The following is a 23,832-nucleotide window of genomic DNA, read 5'->3' as shown; positions in this document are numbered from 1 at the left end:
TGAGGTGAAATTAATCTCAGCATCTTTTCATTCCCTCCCACACACACACACACGCGACTGATACTAATTGGAACCAGACTGAAGTCTTCATCAGTCTCCTGCATGAGGACTCGCCCCAGAGACGTTCATTCTCGCCAGCAACAGAGCATGAGCTCATCCCCAGCTGCGCCACCAGGGGGAGGGGACTATACATGCACGCACTTATTGGAGGGTTTAAAAACAGTGAGGTCATGCCTATAGGTCATACACGCTGATCCTGATTTGTATTCAAAGACAGACAGAAGTAGGAAGAGTTCCTTGAATGCAGGATTCCTCTGAGAGCTTCCTCTCCTCCTGCTTCGGGACATTGTGCGAGAACGTTTCTGTGCTGCCAAAATAACACAACAAATGAGTTCAGGCCCCACCAGAGCGTGATGTAATCTGTTCCTTAAAGGCACAGTCTGTGATCCAAATGTAAACAAAAAAAAAAAAGACTGGAACCATCCATCAATCTTCAACAGACTGACAGGTGTTTTATTGCGCTAAATTCACACCTCAGCTGTATATTCGGGTAATATTTATGATGTCAAATCAATTACTAATGGCAGCTTTAGACAGGAATTGTCACTCAGGTCTATGATGCCATCTGTAATTGGATTTGTCAGGTCTATGAACATAACCCAGACCATATTGTCAGGGTTATTTAAAGCGTTTCTGGAGCCTCACCCATACAAGGATTAAAAGTCAGGATCTTGGTACTGAGTTTGTTCTTTTAAAAATCTCTCCACCTTGATGGAGGAGCAGCATTAAAAAAAAAGAGGTCCCATGATGATGCTTTGGTATATTAAACTGGAACTGTTGTTGTTTTCTGTGAAACTACGCATAGAAGGTTCTCAGACGCACATTTCCTAAATGTCAGCGAAACATTGCACAGACCTGTGTGTCAAGCAAGTTGATTGTTTGAGTCAACTCTGATCAGTAGGCGGGTCTGAAATGGAGGTTAAAAAAAAAAAAAAAAAAAAAAAAAAAAAAGGGGGAATCTTATACAAGTCATACACAACTTAATGACAGAGCAAAGGCCTCTTTCTAGACCCTTGAACTTGTTCAGCAGTCACTCTGAAAGGAATCCATCTGCAGTGAAGCATGGATGAAATTCTCACTGACTGCGGCGTCTATAGACAGCAAATAATGGAGCAAAATGAACTGCAGCCGCAAGAAAGGAGCTCAGCTGTGATAATGGAAGCAAAATAATTAACTACCTCTCAGACTGTACGTATTTGGACTGTGAACCATTTTCTGTCGTGTTGGCTCTGTACTCAAGCACACTGGATGTGCAAAGAAGAGTTGTACATATCCATGCTAGATGAGCAACGTAGGACACACCCACCAAGGCAACAAGTTAATGTCCCATATCCAACGGTCACTGAAAGACCTCTGATGGAAATGTAGGAGATCATGAATGTAAGAACAATCTTATCAACAACAGGAGAACAACAAAAATATTATTCTTAAAATGTTTATTTTAATAAGGTGCTAAAAATATTCAACAGTCACATTTGCTCTTTTTCCTTTTCACAGAACAAGGACATTTATAACCCAAAACCCAGAAAACCGCAGATTGTAAGCTGCAGAATAGGGGAACATGACCTTTAAGTATATATATACAGACAAAAAGGTCACAGTGTGGAAGAGAGGGAGACTGAACACACTGCACTGGGCAATTAAGGCAACACGTCAGAAGGTAAAAGACAACCTTTTCTGTACAAGGAGAGTAAAAAATAAAAAAACAAGCACCAGGAAACACATTACAAAGCCTCCTCAAAACCCACAGGAAGTCACATTAAAACACTTCTTGTACCTGCTAAGACAAAGACACAAAAAGAAGTCATGGACAAGTTAGAGAAAAAGTGAGTCAATGAGTGACAGATGTTGCATTTACTTTGATGTGTTTCTTTGTGGTTATGTCCCTTTAGATTTGAAACTGGATTTTTGTCACAGCTCCAATTTTGTCAGTCATGAAAATGGCAACTTCCTTTTCTTTTTACCTTAAGGTTTTTTTGGTCAGTAGACTCTCAGTTGACGCAGAGACACCTGCTGGTGCTTTGGAGGAGGAGCAGCTTGGCAATTACAACGCATCGTAATCCTCGTGTCTATATAATAAAATAATCTTCCTCAGTGTGCCTCAGCCGTGGTCGAAATCAGGACCAAACATCCTGTTTCTGTGAAACTGAGTGTTAACAGTGTTAGTGTTGAGACATTTCCAATAAATACTGGCAGGCTGCTGGGCACAACAAATGATTAAAAACTGTAAAAAACAAATGAACAATATTCAGTTCGATTAAAATGCAAATCTCCCAGAAATTGACACAATTAACCATAAATTGGCTGAACAACTTCTGAAATGTGCCGGTGAAACAGTTCAGATGACTCAGCTTCTTCCACATGGACAGTTCATTAGTGGGGAAAAAAGGCGCAAGCTTATCCAATCCCAGACCACGTCTCTAGTCGGCATCAAATCATCACTCTAGATCATTTTTGCATAATATTCGTCTTGAGAGGGTGATAAAACATAATCGAAGTACCTGCCTCTCAATGACAGGCAGTATCACAGGTCACTTAACAGCATCGGGCTGGTCACAGCCTGTGGTTTGGAGCAGCACTAAAACACCAGGAGGTCGCTCTTATATCCCCGACGCAGCACAGCCAGGCCTGCTGATTGGCTGATGAAGCTGTCCCTTTATCATCCTTCATTTTCTCGTGACGCTGATCTGGAGTCAGCAACATCCTGCTTGTGAGCTTACAGAGTGTCCAGTTTATTCTAGAGACTATCAGGGGAGGTGAACGGAGCAGCCACACAGGGGCGACACTGAGAACAACTTTAAATATTAGATCATCTGTAAACAACAATAACAGTCCGTCATGCCGTGCCTGGTTAAAAAAAATGAAACCGTTCACAAACGTTTGTTTACATACAAACATAAAACTGACATATAAAAACAGGTAATGATGGGTTAGACAGTCATATGGCCTTGAGTCGATCACGTATAAAGAGTAAACCATTGAACTGCGCTGTGGTTCTTCTCAGCAGCCATACAACAGCAATCCATCACCACTGTTACCAATTTATATACATTTACATCCTTAAAATATTACATCTTAAAAGAGTGTGGGCTCTCCGCTTTCCCTTCATCTCCCTTTTCTCCTCTGCCTTGTGCAAGAATAATTATTCAGTCCCTTGTTATGAAGTTGTTTTCTCTTTGTCCTCTGCAGTGTCACACAGAGACAAAAACGTCCAGGTAGAGGCGGTCGTAAGACTCCCTGAAGAAGAGGATGAGGACGAGGCTGAAGAGACAGGAACCTGTTAGACACCAGTTGAGCCATGACAGCTCTGGATGGAGAGAGAGAAAAAGAGACATGTTTGGGGTTAGACTTTAAGCACTCTGCCTCAGCTTGTATCCAGAATGTTACACATTCCCTGCTCAAAGACGCTTCTGCAGGTTTTTTTTTTTTTTTTTTTTTTTATCTGCCACCATCCTGCATTTTCTTTTTATTATTTATTGTACATTTGTAAGACTTTTTTTCTTATCGTTAATTTACAATATATGGTCAAAAGTATGTGGACAAGATTACTTTTGTTCTGGAGCTGTTTCCACAATTTGGACCAGGCCCCTTTGTCACAATGGCCCTTTCCTTTTTTCAACATGACGACCCCTGTACACAGCATCAGGTCCGTAAAGGAATGGTTTTCCTACTTCGATGTGGAGGAACTTGACCAGCCTGCACAGAGCCCTGATCTCAACCTCATCACCCCACACCTACTGCAGGCCAAGCCTGATTGCCCTACGTCAGTGTTGGACCTCACGGATGCTCCTCTGGCTGAATAAGAGGAAATTCTGAGGCTGGTTCCCAAATCTGGTGGAAAGCCTGAAACCAGAGGAGCGGAAGCTGTGACTAATGCCCATGTTTTATGGAGTGACATGTTCAGCAACCACAGGGGTGTACAGGGGTGTCCACTTACTTATGGCCATTAAGTGCACAACTAATTACTGTAGTGCAGAGGTGGATAAAAAGATATGGGCTAATGTAAGACATCTGTAGAGATCATTCATTGCATTGTAATCAGACACACAATAAAATAAAATAAATTACTCGGTAGGTGAAATCATTGTGGATGCATGCACATATTAGCTGATGATGACACTGGGTCAAAATCTGGACAGAAAATGACCACTGACTTCAACTCTGCCTCAGCGCCAAGAGACAGGACACAGCATGTGACCGTGTGTTCCTTCATTATGAAATATGAGTCATCTTCATACATCCAGAAACCTAATGACATACAAACCAAAGTGACATTGAATAAATTCTAATCATATCGGACTAATGGCTAATCAATAGGAATTCCAGACACACTGTATGGGAAAAACGAACAGCCCCCTGAGCTGTCTTTCATGATGATTTTGAATAATTCAATGATACTGGCAGTGTTCCCCATTATCATTGACCTACACTTGAACCTAAACATGGTGCAGAATGAGGTGTTCTATTTTCTCAGCTCGGTTCAAGCTCCATTAACCACAGGAGAGGTGCTCTGGCTGTCTGCAATAATGCAGAATCTGGAGGGCAGACAGGAAGCTCGCAACTGCACTGAACCGTTGGCATCTTGACTCATTAATACACAGACAACCTCTTCTTCTTTTCAGCCTCTGTGAAGCATACACTCAAGACTTTCTCCATGCAAGCCTGCACAAACACGCAATCACAGCTGACTCAAGTCGATACCCAAAAATCTATAAATCTCAGTCCCTCACTCAATCCCTTTGAATGCATGAAGTTGTCCCCGCTGTGAAGCCAGCCATCTCAACAGTACGTTGGTGTTTGAGGTGTTTTGTCGTGACAGATACATTAAGCAGAATCTATACTGCGTGGTGAGGGCCAACTTCTCAGCCAGGACGGACGATGTGGTGGCAGCAGGCAACTGCTCGGGTCCTGATAACAAGCCAGCCTAAATATAGAGAAATCAGGTCGAATACGCAGCAGAGCCCTGGGGGCCCTGCCAAGACGATGTGTTTCAATTCACGCCGGCTCCACTTCAACTCCAGTCAGCTGGCTTTTCATATCACCAATCAGCGGCCCTGGCCTAAAGAGAGTATCAGATCAATGCATGAAGAGGCCGGTGCTTTGGACTGCACGATGCAGCCTCTTTGTGGTAAATTATGAGTTTTGGGTGTAAGGCACAAACCTCGATGCTTTACCTCCATGAGGGAAAAGAACGTGGGGTAAGAAGTGTGACGATGAAAGCCAAAGATAAATTGAGGTAAAAGAAAGGCGGAGACGGGGCTTGAGAGTGGAGGGAGATGAGGGATTGGGTGAGGGTGTTTGCAGCAAGGTGTCGAGACTCCTGAATCAGCCTCATTAATCAGGACTGTGTGAGCCGGACAGGGGGAGACCCGGCGTGGAGACGGGTTAATGGAGTTGTGTTTATCTGACCTAAAGTCTTCTCCATCAAACTCTCTCATTTTCTCACATGTACACCTGGACAAAGACTCATCCACTTAAAGTTGGATCCACACAGTCTGTTTGTGTGTGTGTTTGTTCCTGCACTCTTAAAAAATGCTAATGCTGCTCTGGGTTACTCAATCAGGTGATGTGGTAAAAATGGAGAGGCAGCTCAGTTGCTCCCCTCTGATCTCTGAGGACATGCAAAGTAAAGTTTGGAGGCAATACAGTTAAAGTTTGGCTGAATGGTAAACAGACAGGAGGGGGACTGAGGAGGAGGAGGAGGATGAAGGGAAAAGATTAGAGCAAATGAGATAAAAGGAAGAAGAGAAGAGTGAAGCCACTTTGTTCTGTTTTCTGGAGGCTCCTCAGCTCACCGGTTTGCTTTAAAGTTGATTATTAGATTTTAATGATCTCAGCTTTGAGGACAGATATCTCTGACTGGAGCTGTGTTGCAGCCCTTTAAACTTTCCTATAATAAAGTGAGCAGCAGCCACAGATTCCTGGGCTGAGCACTGATGGTGACTGCACTGGCTTTGAAACATTTGAGAAGCTTAGCTAATAAAAGTCATTTTTTAAACACTTTTCATTAATGGTTTTCATCCATAGTGTCCTCTTGTTTTCATTTGTTTTAATTCATTTGATGATTAGGTTTTTATGATAATTGTTGAAGCAATTTTTAGACTTAATGAAATGGCTGATAATTCAGTTGCTGAAGAGGAAGCAGGTGATAAATATTTTTAGGAAATTTTGCCCAAAGAGTTAGTGGACTATTATTTCTATTGAATTTTCAATCTCTTTTTTGGTCCTTTTTTTTTTTTTTACCTCAGTCTTAATTAACGTTTGCACTAGTGTCGCTACAGTGGGGCTATGGCAACCAACTTAAGGCCAAACCTTTGAGAATTAATTATCAGCCTTGTCGGTTTCACAGGGAGAGACTCTTCATACAGTGCAGTTAAAACAGATGTATGAAATGTATTACTTCAGCGAGAAATCTGCAACTACAACTTCCAAACTATATTTTATTTGATAGGATGGTGCCTCATCTTTACCATGAAGACCCACTGAAAGCTGACTGTGCAACATTTCCTCCGCTACCTCTCACACCTCACTGTGGCTGCATCAACATTCATGACTTAGCGAGTAGCTTCAACAGCAAGTAGCTTGCTTATTAGAAAACACTATGTAAATAAGCAACCTCTGGATACTCATACTTCATTTTTGTGTGTATCAGTAATCTTGGAGGCAAGGAACGTGCATACAAAAGAGGAATCAAAGAAACTGCAATAACAGTCTCTGCAGATGTTCATCCACTGCAGGTGAAAACTAAACTTCCTGTCACACAACAGCATCACTTTTTCTCACTTTGTCAGTTTGTTGGTGATTCACTGTAGAGCCCCAAGATGAATCTCACCCTTGTTTTCATGAAGATGAAATTGTTCACATTTTCCCCTTCCTTTTTTTTGCATGCTTGTCAGCCCTGTGTCACCTGGAATCCCACAATGCCTTTATTTGAACGACAAAGCCGATGAACTGGGGCAAACTTTTTCTTGCAAGTTAAACTGTGGTAAGTTTTGTCTATGTATAATTTGGCAGTCATTTCTGGAGTGAAATAAATTAACAATTAAACACATTCAGGAAACAAGCAAGAACCAAACGTATTCTCAAACTTGTATGTACAAGTTCTATTTAAACATGTTCAAAATTTAGAAACCATTTTTTTGATTCCAAAAATGTATCGTAAAGTGGTGGCAATAAAATCATGACAAACATCGCAGAGGGTAGAGGTAGGCGATGGTGGCAGGGGACGTTGAGCCGTTTACCCATCTCTGCTACGTTTTAACTGAACCATAACAACTGGACATCAGCCACAAACGACAACTCGATTGGTCACTGCTGCCCTGAGCTACAGCAGGATTGCTGCGACTGTATGATCGCGTTCAGAGGACATCAGTGTGAACATCGGACAGTTCATCATATTAACAGCTTATTACTTTATCAGTCATTGTCAGCAGAGCAGGGCTGCAGATGAAGGCGGAGACTGGGGTCGACAGGCGTCTTACGGCCTTAATCAGTCTTAATTGAGGTCAATGCAGTGTTATAATTAATGCGGCTCAGTTCTCCTTTACCACTGTGCCCTTTGTTTGAGAAGACGGGGGTCACACCTGAAGATAGACAAGCATCGTGTAAAGAACAAGATGATCCATGATAGAATGACCACTTCCTCATTATGATGCATACAGAAATATTTACTGTAGACTCACAAGTTGGTGAGCATGCCTTTAATAACCAGATTACTGATAATGACTGCCATGTGTGTATTTTGTAAGAGTGTAATTAATGTGCCCCTGTTAATTTACTGTGTCAGGTTTCAGTTGTCTCTCACTCATGATTCAAAACTGAAAAAGGCTTTTATTCTCCAAGGAGTGACTGTGCTAGACAAAGAAAGGTTGTTTGTTTTGTTTTTAAACACCTCCACAGACTTTAGGGGGGGTCAAAAAAGTTTGTCTGCAAAGACATTTTCACTTCAAATGAGAATGCAAAGTTTAGCAGAACGGCAAAAAAAGTACTTGGGACTAAAGAACTGCAGCAATTATTTCCCTGTGCCGAATAATTCTCTGCTTCCCCCAATGCATGAGAGACTAACAACTCACAGCTGAACGGAAACTCAGCACTACCCCTCCCCTCCCCACACCTCCTCCTCCTCTTCTTCCTCCACAAAACCTTTGAGGCTCCTTGCTCCACAATACCTATCTGCTGCTTTGTATTGCACCCGATGCTCCACGCAAAATGACACAAACACATAGCAGGCGAAATTGAAAAAGAGAGACAAGCGTAGATATATGGCCTGGAGGCTCCATTCATGTTTCTGAGTCACATGGCTCAGAGACTGTGGAGATTTTTAAAACATGAAAACAGAGTCAAGAGGCCAGATAGGGCTCACTGAACCAAGACCGGGCTCTCATGGATATTAAAATGGACAAGGAGCTTAATTCATGAATGTCTCTCCGCTCACAGGGAAAAGGAGCCATAATTCAGAATGCATAACAAGGCAATGGGCAGCCAAAAGGAAAACCCTAAAATGAGCTATAAACTGGAAATAGATGGAAATCTTTAAAGGCCAAAGTCGCCAATTTTCAATATCAAGAGTTGAAACGGTTTTGAAAAGACGAGGCTCATGCAGAATTTATCAGTTCTGAAGTCTGCATATTATGTGCCACATCCATTATGGGACAACAGAGAGGAAATTAGAATAATGAAACGGCCCACTAGAATACCTCCAAAGGGAATTTACATAATAATCTAATTAATCTTCACAGGAGTGATCTCTTCAGGAGAACAATAGAGCTGATTCCCAAACACAACAGGAAACAAGCACTTCTTCAATTCCCCTGCTACAGTGACTGTACAACATCGGTGTTTTAACATACATCTGTGGTATTCCTGTACTGTCTTTTTAAAAATCAAGTGACATGTGCTCCAGTGATGATCACCACTGGTAGATATAGAAACACAGTGTAGTGGCAGGTGCAACAATTCACTGGTCACTGTATTGACAGGAGTCAATTAAAGGGGCTGTACATTTTCTCCGCGCCCTCTGAGCAGCGCTACGTCTTCAGGGCTGATCAGAGGCTACAGTGACTCGCTATCGGAAAGTGATCAGACTGGCTAGGGCTAACTGGTTAGCATGCTAACTTCAGTAGAAGAAAAGACGTAATAGAGACAGGAGTTAACATTGGCGTTGCTTTTCACCTTTGGAGACGGCTCTTGGTGGGTAAAGGAAGGAAGTTTAATGTTGAACTAGCAACATTTCTCCTATACCACTAATTAAACAGGTGATAACACTAACGCTAGCTATGTAGCTATAACAAACCTTACAAATAGCTCCTTTAAAAAAAAAAAAAGTTCTATCACTTAACTATAAAAAAAGCTCTGAAGAACTAGAAAAGGTTAGGCTGGTAATATTAATTATTTTTATTGTTGTCAGCAAGTCTTACGAAAAGGCTAAAACCAACACTTAACTGATCACACAAACAAGTAGCCAGGTACATCTTATTCCTCTGTGCCCTAGAGCTCTACCATTGTTCAAGAACTGTTAAAACACATCAATGGGCCACAATGTTTCACTGGATGACCTTCATTACCATGAACACACACACAGCAGTTCAGTAAGTCAATCCTACATACACCATCCTGGTGCAATAAATACTTCAAACATGTTCATACACATTAAATTTGTATTAGTCCTCATCTGAAAATAGTCCCCAACAGTTTCCGCCTGTTTGAGTAACATTTGTTAAAAACTATAGTAGGCAGCTGCTTTAGGAAATTATCAAAGCTTTTTTAAAATATGAAACTATACATTAGTCACCCGTTTTCCAGATTTTCATCCTCAATAGGAATGAATGGACTTGAAAACTGAGTGCCACAAGTCAGGTTGAGAGATGTATGAATTGTTAGTTTCGGTTCTTTCATGGGATTTTCTCACAAAAAGAATAATGCCAGCCTTATCCTTGAATTTAGCCCACAAGATACTTAATCTTAAACAATGGTTTATCACTCTGCTCTGCCTGCTCTGACCTGCAAACAGTGGGTGGTTACAGTAGAACATTATAGTTCAACAACTTGGTACCTACAGAAACTTTGTGTTGGTCTATTGTTGGAAAAGTATGTGGCAATCTACCACTTAGGTAGTGTATCTGTAAGCTCACATACATGCGATGCCTGCCCGCCTGCAGCAGTGTGAACTCTCTGACAAGAGAGCTTCGATCCTTCACACTCTATTAGAGGACTTCAGGGTGGGAAGTGAAGAAAGGAGCAGCAAAAGCCTCCATCATCTCAGCTTGATCTTCTCTCTAGCTGTCACAAGGAAGTTGTCGGGATCCATCTCAGCACAGCAGATGCCCTCGGCTCACCCAAACAACACACACACACACTGGCATCTCAAAAACAAGGACATACCTGTGCGCCCACAGAGGAGCAGCAACACACTAAGTGCACAGCTACACGCAAAACATGCAACACACTGAGATGTATGCAGACACACCTTCAACCACACCAAGTGGGCCATTATTCAGCATCGCAGAGAGAAGCATTGAGGAAAGGATACAACATGTATTTTTTATGAGCTCTACTCTTGTGATTGTGATTGTGTGTGTGTGTGTGTGTGTGTGTGTGTGTGGGCCTGCAGCTGCTTTATCTCACCAAAGCTCCGTCTATCCACACCTGGTACACTGCTGTCTAATCTATGATTTATCACCATACTGACACACTACTGGCTGTGATGACTCAAAATGTATCACCTGTTATCTGGATCCCACAGTTTTATTACTGTTTATGTTTTCCATCAAATACTGTTGCTTTCACTGTGAATATAACTAAACCAAGCTTAAAACTAATCCAGTCTCTCCGGCTTCACTCTCAAACCTTCAGACTCCACCTGTAAAACTTATTGAGCCAAACCGGCATTTGCATTGTATTTCAGTCTAGTTGACATACTGCAATTCTTTAATAACACCTTTTAAATTGAACGCCTAAAATGAATGATTACAATAGTATCTTGAATATACTTCTGTTCTCATAAGTTTTACTCTCACAAATGTTAGTTTGTAGATGCATAAACAATGAAATCGAAACTAATCAATTTGTTAATCAGCAAATCCACAACACTTTGGTGTTGGTCTGGCCAAGAAAGTCATTTGTAGCCTGGGCTCTGGGAACTTTGGATGGGCCAGGTCAAACTATTAATCATTCAATCAAAAATGTGATCAACAAATTAGCACACTGTGAAAATAATCATTAGTTACAGTCTTGGTATCTTCCCATGCTGGTGTATGTGTACTGATATTAGAGACCTGCTGTTCTTGACAAGGCAAGCTGCTTTCAAGCCCTGGCTGTTGTACTTGTTAGCGGCCCCCGAGGGCTGCTGGGCCCCACGGCTGCTCAGGTCAAACAAGAAACATATTCACCTGCACTGGCAAGACAACCTAGAAGGCAGGATCAAGATACAGTTGTCAGGCAGCAGCTGTCAGTAGCCTTGTAGCAATTGGAAGGATTTGGCAGAAGAGGATGAAGCTCATGAATATTTATGAAGGTCTGAAAATATATTTCTTATTTACTCAAATAAACGGGGTAAAAGGAGTGTGTGTGTGTGTGTGTGTGTGTGTGTGTCAGAGATGGATCCCTCTTTCCAGCTAATTGGTGCTGTGATGTAGCCAAACTTACAGGGAAGGATAATGACACCGAAGACAGGTGAGCAAAGATCAGAGTGAAGCTGCACTCATGAAATATAACGTGGTCCCAAGTACACACCAACATACACAAAAATGTACTCTTTAACTCTCTCTCTCTCAGACACAAACACACAAACACACACACAGTTGCTTAGACGGATGACTGAGCTCAGTTTACTTATGAATTCACTTTCTCCTGTGAAAGCCACGGAGGCAGAAGAGAAGCAGGATGACATGCTGTCCTCTCTGCTGTGGCCGTAAATTATTATATCAAACCCTGACAGGCAGCCAACTGAAAAGATAAATCGGAGGCTAAATTACAATAGGAAGTTTTCTGTCTTTGTGCTGAATGTTTCAATTGCACTGGAACCTAATTTTCCTACTATCCGCCTTCTATCGGCAGCATCTGCAGGGCTTCAAATGGATTTTTGGAAACAATGGAGCCTGTGGCTTTTGGGAGGTGAGAGAAACCCTGCAGGGGGACAGAAAGCCTCTGAATGGATAAAAATAAGAAACACAAAAGAAATATTCCAAGTGGTCTTATCCTAACCCCATGACACTAAATAGCCATTAATGGGTGCAGAAAATGAATGAAAGAATGAATGCATTTGAAAATATTAATACAGGAAATGGGAATTTCATCACGTATAGTTTTCCAATTTGTACACATGCAGTACTCCTGTCTTACCTGTACAGTAAAAGGTAAGAAAGAAGAGGAGCAGGCCAGTGACCAGGTTCCCCAGGAAAGTGACCACTCCACAGGTGATGCCTTCAGGGACCGGGTACACAGTCTCGATGAAAAGCTCAAAGAATATTGGCACGCTGCTGTTGATAAAAATGCCCACCAGGATGCAAGAAGTGTACAGGATTGCTGTGAAAGGGCAAAAGAAAGTAGAACAATAACAAGTTAAGTTTAAACTGGGAACTTTGATGTAATTGGGCATCAAATCCAATCTGAGCAACTGTTTAAAAAAGACGGCATGCTAGTCAAGTTTATGGAACAGCAGTGGTGATTTATGCTTTGTTCTAAAGCTTCCTGCTGTGTCATTTGTTCTCAACAGCACTAAGATTTATGATGAACATCCCGAAGCATTTCATTTCAAATGCCACCCCTTAAGGTGGCAATTTACTGGAAACAAACCCAAAACACTGTAGGTGTTTTGATGGAAAATGGCCAGTTTGCAACCCAAACAATATAACACATATACCCCAAGTCCACCTTTGCTTTTACCTGGTCTGCAGTGTCAAATAGTTTATCAGGTTTGTGCGTTTCTGGCTTACTCCATTTGTTTATCTTACATTCATTTCAAATGCTCAATTTTAGAAAGGATTTTAGGATGTGTGCATGCAGTACATGTACTAGGGCTGGATGACGTTTTTCTTTGCTTGTGTCAATATACTTGACTTCAGAAACAATAACAAAACAGTCCTTTTTGATACATTTCTCATTCAGATTCAGAACTTTTTTTATTACATCAAAAGAGGCCAAACTTCCTAAATGCTAAATCTTGTCTAAAAACAAGCAGTTGTATTCGAACATTACATGATTTTGGCAAAATTCCTATTGAGATCTGTAATATGCAAATCAAAGAATGTATTTAAGGTTACAGGTCTGACCATGCATGGCACCTTTTGATACTCAACATTTTTGTCATTACTAAAAAGTATTGATGTTTGACACCCAGTCTGGCATGTTGTGTCACAAGAAGGTTTTGACGGCTCTATTTGAATTTCAGTTTCTTTTGTAATATATTGCTGTTTCTAGTTCAATTGCACACTAAGCATTAAGATGCAACTAATTTATGGATTCCACATGGTAAACAGCTTCTCACCTGCTCCTTAGGCATGACGAGAATGTTGCTGTTTTAATTTGTGTAAAATTGGCTTAGTTCTACAACAAACAGCATTTTATTGTCAGCTATTTGTGTGTGCACGTTTGTGTTTGCAGAGCAATCAGAGAGTGCTCAGCATATTTGGCCATCTCGGGGTCTAGTCTCAGATGCAGTCCTCTGGCCGTGGCTGAAAGTAAAATGTGTGAACGTGTATTAGAGTGGATGTGCAGAGAGATTAAGCCATCACCTCTTGAGCATCACGGCACCCTCCATCTCCCTTATCACAGCAGATTGGTCCAAATGAGCTCCCCATTAGCCTGCACGTCCCTTTAATCACAGCGCCTCTGAGGGCTCTCGCGTGCCCGACTGCCTGTGACAAGGAACCCAGGCGGCACTCATGCAGCCATCAAACGCAGCCTTCTCCCCTGCTTGTCTTTATTCAACCCTAATGAAGCACTGATATCAAACCCTTAGGAGCCCTTCAAGCACTGCATTTTCCCTTTACGTTATTGAATTAGGCTATCTGCTGCCAGCTCCCAGAACGCAGTAGGAGCTCCCGTGAAGGAAGGAGACACGAGGTGAACACAGCAGCAGAGGAACAAGGGACGTACCTCACTGGCCTGAAGAGAAGACATGTTTTTTCTATAAGTTATACTGAGGGTTATATTATAATTAAGTATCAGACTTTTGTGCTTTTAGGGCTAAAACTGTCAATAATAATAATAATAATAATAATCAGCATTATTATTAATTAATCTGCTGATTATTTTTATAATCAATCATGGAAAGGTACCAAACAGTAACCACAGCGTACCTATCTGCAGCCCTCTGTTTATCTCTCTGCTGTCAGTTTTGTAACAAAGGCAAGAATAATTTGTCTTAACTTAATTCGTAGCCAAAAAACATACTTGGACAAGCAATGTGAAAGTGTTTATGCTGTATGGAAAGTGCCAGCAGAATCCATGACACTGATCTATGTGACAAATAAAACTATAAAAGTTAAACTAGTATATCTGTGTACCATCTTATATCTGTGCCAACCAGTGTTTGGTGCTGCTTTGAATAATGTGGAGTTAATTTTAGGATGTCAAGGACTTTAGATAGGACCAGAACATAAACCCACAATACACCCCAATGACAACTTCTATGACCAAAGACTGGTCAGTTGATCACAGAAACTGCAGATTACACTGATCTGTGTGTGTGCTACTGACCATCTCACACTGGGATAATGAGGGGTTTTGGCAGATTTTGTTGCAGAACCATGCCAGTCTCGTGTATGACATGCCAGGTGGATGAACAAGGTTGGAGCCTGGCTGCTGCAGATTGCCAGTGTCTCAGATAAGAGGACATGAGATAGAAGGAGAGCAATGCCAGGGCCTGGAGAATGATGATGGATGATGATGGCTCGAATCAGTGGCTTTGAACGACATGCTGGTATGCTTATTGGTTTGGCTTAGGGAAAGGCAGCTAAGTCCACTAATGTCCCCACTGGGTTCATCACTGACATCTACTAATGGACCGGTTCTGCTGAATATATACCTAATGTACAGTGCAGTCTGTCAGTATTTGGAAAGTGACACATTTTTTTTGTTTTGGCTCTGTACAGTACCTATGTGGTTTACTACATGGTGGTGATATGACGAAGTTTGAGGGTGTTTACATCCATATTGGTGGAGAGTATATGAATCCTTTTACAGCCAATGAGTTTTTAGGGCAAAACAGTGAAATTAAGTTGGTCACATGACCTAGATCCAACTGATCACGTTTAGTCTGCTGAGGACCACACTGAACCACTAGAACCAGTAGATATTGCCCTAGGAAGACAGTGACCCCTTACGTGCAACATGATCACTGACTTTCTAGGGCAACATCTACTGGATCTAGTGCAATAATTACATTTATTATAGTGCAATAATTAGATTTATTTATTTATTTACCTGTGATGTTGGATGTGGTTCCTAATTTCTTTGCATTCTGGACAATGAAAATGAAGACTATTCTATTCTATTCTCTTCTATCTTAGACAAGAGCACTAAACCACCCACTGAATTCATTTTGGCTCTGGGTTGTATCGGAGCCTCCCAGGGGCATCAGCTGTGTGCAGTGACACCTTGGACCCACCTGCAGTGGAGGGGAGGTGAGTGACTCTGCTCAGACAGGTGAGTGTGAACCAGGTAGAAGACAGCGAGGCTCCTGCTAGCATCAGCACCAGGATCAGCTTCAGCATCCCCCGAATAGAGTCTGCAAACCTGGAGGTGAGGGGTGGGGCGAAGACACACAACATCAATATATTAAAAATAAAATAAATAAATAAAAAACACTGAGACAAGGAACAATATATTCAAGATGCTGATCTCAAAAACCCCAGGACAAAAAGCTGACATGTTTACTGAGGTGAGTAAAGACAGCTGCTTCCGAAACAAGAGGCACCCTTCATAAACACAATGAGCAGCTATGCAATTTCTCAATGTCTGCTTCTTCTGTGACTTGTGTCATAATCTATTACTGTAGACAAGCATTGTTGCAGAGAGAGGATAGATCATTTCCTTCTCCCACTTATTTTTGAGTACGTCAGTTGCACTTGTCATTACACAAGCAGACACTATTCCAAGGGTTGATTCAATTTGTCTCACCATCTAAACAGACAGATTTGAGATGTGCATTGTATTATATTGTGGAAGACGAGCCATTCGGCCATTCTCAAACCCTCTTGAGCATTGTGGTTTCTCTTTGTAGCCCTTTCTAAACCCTCACAGTTCATTAACTCCTCTCCGCTCCTCTGGGTATGTATATGTATGCTTGTGAACAGATTAGATGGAGCTACAGAAGCCTGTAGCAAAGACAGACACTAATTACTTTTGTTTTGTTGTGCACAGACGAGATGCTTGAGAAGAGAGGGCTGAACTTGACAATGAACTTAATGCAAGAATAAAAAGAAGTGTTGGAAATGGCTGATTAGTTCAGCTAGGTTGTGAAGTTCTGTCAGTGTGCTGAGGGCCAGGGGATAAGGGAAATCATCCTTTGGGCAGATAATGAGAACATCTCCACTCAGAATGTTCCAGGATGGCATTTTTAGATGACAGTAATATCTCCTGGGATTTAGTGAGCTGTCATTCACCACCTCGACACATTACCTCTGTGTTCGCAGGACATCCACTACATTCTATATTCCTAACTCTGGATTTCAAATCACTGGAAGTGAATTTAGAGCAGGCTAAGGGGCATAACATGATTAATTCTGCCTTCTCTGATAAACAGATCTAAAGGCGTCATATTTCTGTTTTCAGGAAAGAGCTGGTTGCACTGGAAGAGGCAGTCTAGTTAGTGCCAAGCGCTTACTACTACACAGAGATGTCTAGTTTCTCTGCCCACAGCTACACCCCGCAAATCTGCATCACCCATCTGCCACTGACTGGCTCAGATCCACAACCCTTCAACCTCCCCCGGTGCCAGAGAGGGACGAAATCCTTAGCCTGCACCCGGCCAAACCCTCGTCTTTTTGCATAGAAGATCACAGGCTACTCCCCTGTATCAATTCCAATCGATCCTCTAGGCAAAAACACCATAAGGACCTTATTTTGCATGCTCAACCTCCAATGGTCTCTGAGTCCACTTGATAAGGAGTTTGATCACTGATTGCCCAGATAAGTCAGGCACAAGACAGTTTCAATAAAACTAATACAACTGAGCAGAGTTTGGGTTTTGAAAACCACTGCCTTTCACATAACCAATAAAATTGACCAAAGCTTAATATCCTGTCATTATAAGTATTCTGAGTTTTTCTTACTGTCCAAAAAAAGCTACTAAGACCAACCCCTACAGTCAATGCTACTAACAAGTAATGGCTGTGTAGTCAAAGCCTGATACACAGTACCTTATGCCACAGACCTCTACTAGAGTCATGGCCGGTGTAGTTTACTTTGAGTTAATCATACATACACTTAAAGAAATGAGCTTTTGTAAAGTGTAGCTACATGTGCAGATTTATGTACTTGCCTTGCCACAAACATGGTGCGGAAGTTGGAAAGTAGTGAAATACTTTGTTGGTTTTGGTGTTTTCATATAACTTCTTGAAAACAAGACTAATACAAAATAATATGGAGCAAGAGAACACCTCTCTCCAGTAATGTAATTCAAACCTCTGTTACACTACTCAGTGAGTAAAGAGGGTCATGTCATCTCATGAGGCAATGTTGGAATTAAAAGCCTATCTTGTACACTCCTCTAAGAGGATTTATTGGCCATAAAGATAGCATCATTTAAGTCATGTAGAATCAGATTCCATTTTCTGTCTCCTAGTGCCTGCAGGGTATGATGAATATCATTAGCATGGTGTTATCATTTGGGCCTGTCTATGTTTTTAGTGAGGGACATGCAGTAAAGAACCAAGTAGAGGGAGACGGTATAAGATGACCAGCATGCAATCACAGATTTGCAGGTAAAACAAATCAGGCAGTAACTGGTACTCATTTGTGTTTGTTCCATCTCATCTCATTAACCTGGAGCATTGCCTGGCTTAGACCTCAGTGATGTGAAGGAGAATTTACCAGTTCTGTTTTCTGCCACCTCCTCTTTCCTCACCCCCTCTCCCCTTATTTACTGGGGCTAGTAATGGGAAGATAATGAGGGACCCTTGTTAGTTATTCTTTCCCTCCTCAATCTGTGAAAAAAAGTGTACAGCAAGCCACTGTTATCCAATCAGCTTCTGTTTGGGCCACATAATTAAACAGTTCCCAGATTGTTTGTCAAATGTTTCCATGACGGCTGCCACACCTTGGAGCATCCACCACCACTAATTGAACCTGCTGTATTAAGCTCCCTGCCATGCAACTATCCCCCGGCAAGGCACAGGCAGTGAAATTTTGCAAGCAGCCAGTGTTTTTTGGCAAAGGGCAACTGCTGATCCCCTAAGAAATTTAGCTTTGCAGGAGTATAAGCCACTTAAAATGTGAAATTGCAACACAAAAAGCATTTAAAAAGGGGGCCATTTTCTGCCCCCTGTGGCAAACTGTGCTCAGCATTGGCTCGGTACTGTGCTAGCTGGAGGGACAGGGACAGCTTGTGGCGTATAATAAGTCGCATTTTGACATTAACATCTTAAGGGCTGCTGGTGGGTGAGACAAGGGACAAAGATTGCTCTCTGCTCAGTTCATTACCACAGGCTTTCCTGGGAATGTATCTAATGATGCCATGTTCCAGCAGGATGAAGAAGAAGAAGAAGGAAAGAGCCAGAGAGAGGCAGCATTTAGTTTTATGGGAGTAGAGAGAGAAAGAAGAAATTAAAGATACAGTTTAGTTCCTTCTGTTTCTGCTGTTTTAAAACATTGCTCTAATAAAAAAAAAAAAAAAAAAAAACTAGTAAGATTACATTTAGGGGCTCGTTTCCCAACGGACATCACAATCAAAAAGGAGCAGTGAAAAAAAAAAAACCCATCAGCCTAGTGACTGATGAAGCTAAATGAGAATGCCTGCTTTGCTTTTCATGAAACAGGAGCAGCAGCTTAGCATAGCATAGCATTATTACCCAGATATAAGTTTAAAATATATAAGTGTATAGTTAAATGATAACAAAATATTAAACATTAAAATTCTGAGATACTAATGATGAAATAATGATGTATGTAAAGTTGTGTAACTAAAACAAAAGGTATACTAACTTTCACTAATTACACATCCAACTAATTTCTGAAATTTTTCATTTTGGCCTTGTATTCACGTGAAATAGGCGTTTTCCACACACCCAAAAACGAAGCTTTTCAAAACCAGTTTCTCCAGTCAAATCTGGCCTCACATTTTTGAAGTGAGTGAGGAAAACTGGTTTAAAATAACATTGAAAAACTATGATGTGCTGTATGTTTGACCCAGCAGAGTCAGGGGCTATGTGGCTGTCAAGTAACTTTTAGTCACCATTGACTTTTTGTTGCAATCACTCATTTTTAAAGTAACAAAAAGTATAGCTGTTGTCATTAACTTCACTTTGTCAGATAACTTCACCGTTCATCGAGCATCATTAAAGAGTAATAGAATCAATATCTAAATGCAGCAGTGCAGGAATTATGATTACCTAATGAACAGGTAGCATTTAGAGCTGCAATCAAATCACTGATACTTGATACATGTTTAAGTTCAAACGTGACCCCTACCAACCATGTTTAGCACATCTCAACAGTTGCACTAGGGGCAAATGACTTGCATCCAATTGTTAAAGCTGAATTTCATTTAACTATCAAATGCAGCTCCAAAGAGAGTCTAATCAATCTGTCCATGGCCTCAGAGTCTATGTAATCAACACCAATAACTCAACAGCTCTGTTTACATACACTCATCTCGCGCAGCAAACAGCTCCATTGATTAACGGTGGGAGTTATGGGCTCATTTACGTGATTACAACTTAAAGAAAACAGTGGGCCTGCCTGGAAGTGCTGATTGGGCCTCGGCCTACGATAAACATATATCCATCAGAGCAGGAATAAAACCCTTGCTTTTGCAGACTCCACACTTTGTCTTTGCAGTGTGGCTCCCTATTCATCAAGGGAGGTGAAGTGGCAAATGCATTAGCATCTATTCCCCTCACTCCATCACAGCGACGCTGGATTCAGATCGTATATTAAAAGAGAGTAGATTAGATGAAGGTAGCAAGAGATAGACCCCCTCCTTTAACTCAAGTCAACCCCCTACTGTTCTTTACAAGAGAATTAGTTATTAATAAGGTTATCAACAGTACAGCCTTCCTAGTGTCAGGGAGACAGTCTGAATTACAATATGTATATCAAGTGACCAGAGCTGTGGGGAAGATTCAAAAGGTACTAGCACCTAATTTTGTTCTTCAGCTGGCAGAGGCACTGGCAAGGTAATCACACAAAACTTCGATTGAAAATTTGCAAGACTTATAGGACAGTTTGTTCTGTCTTTTGTGTTATGTTACACCAGATAGATACTCAGGCCCGTAACAGGTGGTTTTGACACTGTGTTAACCTTCATGTTTGTATTAAAGTCACAGATGTGTTGGACTTGTGCTGTCACCATCCAATCATGTGCTTTTTTACCCCATTTATTTCTCTTTCAACTATGCAAACAATCTTAAAACATTGAGGCCTGGAAGGTAAAGTAGAAGGGACATTTATTTTGCCCCATGACCCATTTAAAAAGGGATTGACTATTTGCAAACCAATCACCATAGGTCCATGACTCTATGAATTAAAGTGCGATTTTTTTCTTCCCTGATTTTTCCATCAAGAGGTAAAACTATTCAGTATTATACAAAAAAAAGATAGAGAAAGGAAAGTACAAATATTTTCTTATGTCTTATCCTATTTATAATCTGCTCGGATTTATCTTACAAGCCTTTTGTGGGTCCAGAGCTAGAGGTTGGGAACCACAGCTCTTTAATATATATTTTCTACAGCAAAACTTCTTCATAGTTGCTTTAATAAATACAGTTTTCTTACCTCCAAAGTGTATTTTCAGTGTTATGTAGCTGAAAGAAAATAAATTTTTCACTGCTCCTCTTAAGCAGATAGGAGTTGTAGCTTTCCTTCACATTGTGCCATTATGTGTTAGAGAGAGATACAGTCTAGTGCCAGGTGTGAACTGAAATATTTAGAATTGTCCATTTGTGATAGGATCACAGGTCTGAACAGGGCCTCTGGGTCTGAATAAAAATATACATATAAAGTAACCACCTAGAACTGTCATTATGCTAACTACATAGGGATCTACATCTGCCAGACCTTGCTCAAACGTCTGGTGTTCTGACCATCTTACAGACAACTCTACATCGAGGGCTACATGGGTTACACTGAGGAGGTCTACAAATGTAAATGAGAGGTTATAGTCAATGCCTGTTTTCTAATTTGATGCCTCACCGGGTCCATCAAGTTTTCACTGAGCTGAGTGGCCTGATAATCAGACTGAATTACCATTTTGCTTTCACTTTAACACTGAGAAAATTAAAGATTGTGGGGGGCGGGGGATCCAGGGGTCTGGAACCCGGCAAAGGAGGCACTATGTTCCCTTTTGAATGTTACATAATAACATGGATGAGAAGGCTGGGTATAGACTACCCAGGTTCACGGTGTTTGTTTGTGGGAGATGTTAATTAACAAGTCCATTCTAGGGAAGCTCTAGATATGCACAAGTCTAACCTTGCTTGGGCAATCTTAACATCCCACGTCCTGTTCGCCTTAAAAATAAATTCGGTGGTGACAAAGTGACACAGCTGCATCATAGAAAAGGGAGGTAAAGCTTACCTGGCCATGGCCACTCCAAACACACACCCACCAACAGTCGACCAGAAACCAATCCAACCTGCATCCACCTGTGTAAAAACAAATAGAGGGATGGTGGGTTAAAAGAAGTAAATAAATAATACCCAAGAAAAAAGGAGAAGAGAAAGAGAGAGAGAGTAGTGTAGCAAAGGGAAGGTTATTCAGTGTTCAACATGCAAACCATGACTGTGGAGATAGAGCTAGACAGAGAGCAAGCAGTAAGTGTCTGAAGTCTGCTGAGGCCTGTCAGTCAGTGTGTGGTAAATTACCAGGCAGCATTGCTGTAAGAACAGCTGTGTGCGTGTGCGTGTGTGCGTGCATGCATGTGTGTGTGATCGTTGTCCTTTCTTATTTATCATGATGAAGGCCAACACGTACACTTGGCTATAAAGTCAGGAGAAACAACGCTATGGCCAAGGGACTGCAGCAGAATCAATATGAGGTAAAGTGTACCACATGCACACAAAACCAATCAGTGTGTGGCACCCAGGCGAGAATGTCTCCGAGTGCCAATGAAGGTGTTTGGTTCCCATCCATCTCCCCGAGGCAATAACTCACATTCAACCAAATTCAACCAGATGGAAGATGAGACAGCAAGGGAGCAGAATCTAAAGTAGGATCTGATGCTTTTTGCTTAATCATACTGTGCAACGACCTGTCAGGAAAGTCTATAATGAAGAAAAGTGGACTATCAAAGTTATTAAATGTAAAATGTATTCTGGCTGAGTAAGTGATGAATGCCAAAATGTTATTATATTTGATCTAAATTACACTCCTCCGAGTGTTCTGTGTGGGCCAGCTGTCTATAATATGCTAAAAATTCTTCAGGAAGGCATGCATGGTCTGAGGTGAGGTGAAATGCACCTCCCCAGTAAATGGCACAGATCAAAATATTTGATTCACAAACATTTTAAACACCCACAACCCCATGGCCCCTATGACTGCTGTGCTGCTCATTATCTATGTAGGCTGTGCAGCACCACTGCAAGGGCTTCTAAGGCATGTAATGCCACATCAGTTTGTGCACCAATTTAGGAAGCTAACATAAATTGCTTGCCAAGCCATTTCAATTCCGAGATGCAAATTACTATGTTTCATGTGCGGGTGGAGAGGTAATTAACTGCAGTATTCTTAGTGCCTTGGAACCCTAAAAAAAAAGGACAGATTTGAAGCTTAATCATGTCTGCTATATTGCGATTGTGTCAATAAGCTGGAGATGACTAGTATTAGGGTAGGGAAAGCCAGGTCTTCAGGCTCTTGACACATTAACTTGTTTGTGTTCCTTAATTTTCTCTCTGAATCTCTTGTTATAAGCCATTTTAAGCCAATAATCAAAGACCTTATCCTTTAGTTTTAGTTCAACATGGAATCCCTCCTTCAAGTCACTTCATGTAATCCCAGAAAATCCACAAAACAGTCTTCAGTAGAAAGCAAGTGTTCTGTCTGAAGGCAGAACATGCATCCTGATAAAGCTAAACACTGCTCTGGAACTTTGCAAGTGGTTTTGTAAGGGAATAAAAACAGCAATCACACTAAAAAGAAGCAGAACACATCAGCCTCTAGGTCTGTGCATTCTAAATGGCTCGTCTCCATTAGGGGAACAATTACCTTTGACTGATGATCACAGTACAGTACCTGTTTCCTGAGTAATAGTCATTATGGTGATGCTAAGATCTGTGCTCAATCCTTCTGTCTGCAGGTCTGGCACATTTCCACCCTGCAGAGCTCACCCAGCAGACATTCAGACCCCAGCAGTGCAGCGTTTTTACAAGAGCCTTTACTATCCCACTTCTACATCAGATCCAAACCACTAATTATACACTTACGCAAAGTCAAACCATCCTGGTCTTACCCTCACTTATACCTCCTACCTAATACAATCATAGTCACATACAACCCACACCCCTAATCTTGTTTCACCGACTGAACTCTGGGTTTGAGCTCACCAAACTCCAATTAGCTTTTCGATGTCATTAGCCTAGGGGTCTACATACTTTTTCAACCTACACTGTGAATGTT

At 41.4% G+C, this 23,832-nt stretch overlaps 1 protein-coding gene across 2 annotated transcripts in view; it reads right to left on the bottom strand.

Moving 5' to 3' along the window:
• Nucleotides 1–1,481: 1,481 nt before the first annotated feature.
• The window catches only part of slc49a4 (solute carrier family 49 member 4), a 47,488-nt gene continuing 25,137 nt past the window's right edge, over nucleotides 1,482–23,832 (bottom strand). The window contains exons 6-9 of one of the 2 annotated variants that reach the window (XM_071480806.1): nucleotides 21,796–21,863; nucleotides 15,668–15,795; nucleotides 12,400–12,582; nucleotides 1,482–3,367 (exon numbers count right to left, since the gene is read on the bottom strand). In XM_071480806.1, coding sequence (XP_071336907.1) covers nucleotides 3,252–3,367; nucleotides 12,400–12,582; nucleotides 15,668–15,795; nucleotides 21,796–21,863 — 495 coding nt within the window. In that variant the 3' untranslated portion in view covers nucleotides 1,482–3,251. Of the gene's footprint in view, nucleotides 3,368–11,297; nucleotides 11,466–12,399; nucleotides 12,583–15,667; nucleotides 15,796–21,795; nucleotides 21,864–23,832 lie in introns of those variants that run through there. The other variant, XM_071480814.1, reaches the window with a different exon arrangement.

This window comes from Trachinotus anak, unplaced genomic scaffold (assembly GCF_046630095.1).
Source record: "Trachinotus anak isolate AG129_WGS33_773 ecotype Australia unplaced genomic scaffold, CSIRO_AGI_Tana_v1 ptg000001l, whole genome shotgun sequence".
Classification (NCBI taxonomy): Eukaryota; Metazoa; Chordata; class Actinopteri; order Carangiformes; family Carangidae; genus Trachinotus; species Trachinotus anak.
Note: the sequence above shows the minus strand (reverse complement) of the source record. Positions and strands in the feature narration are given on the sequence as shown.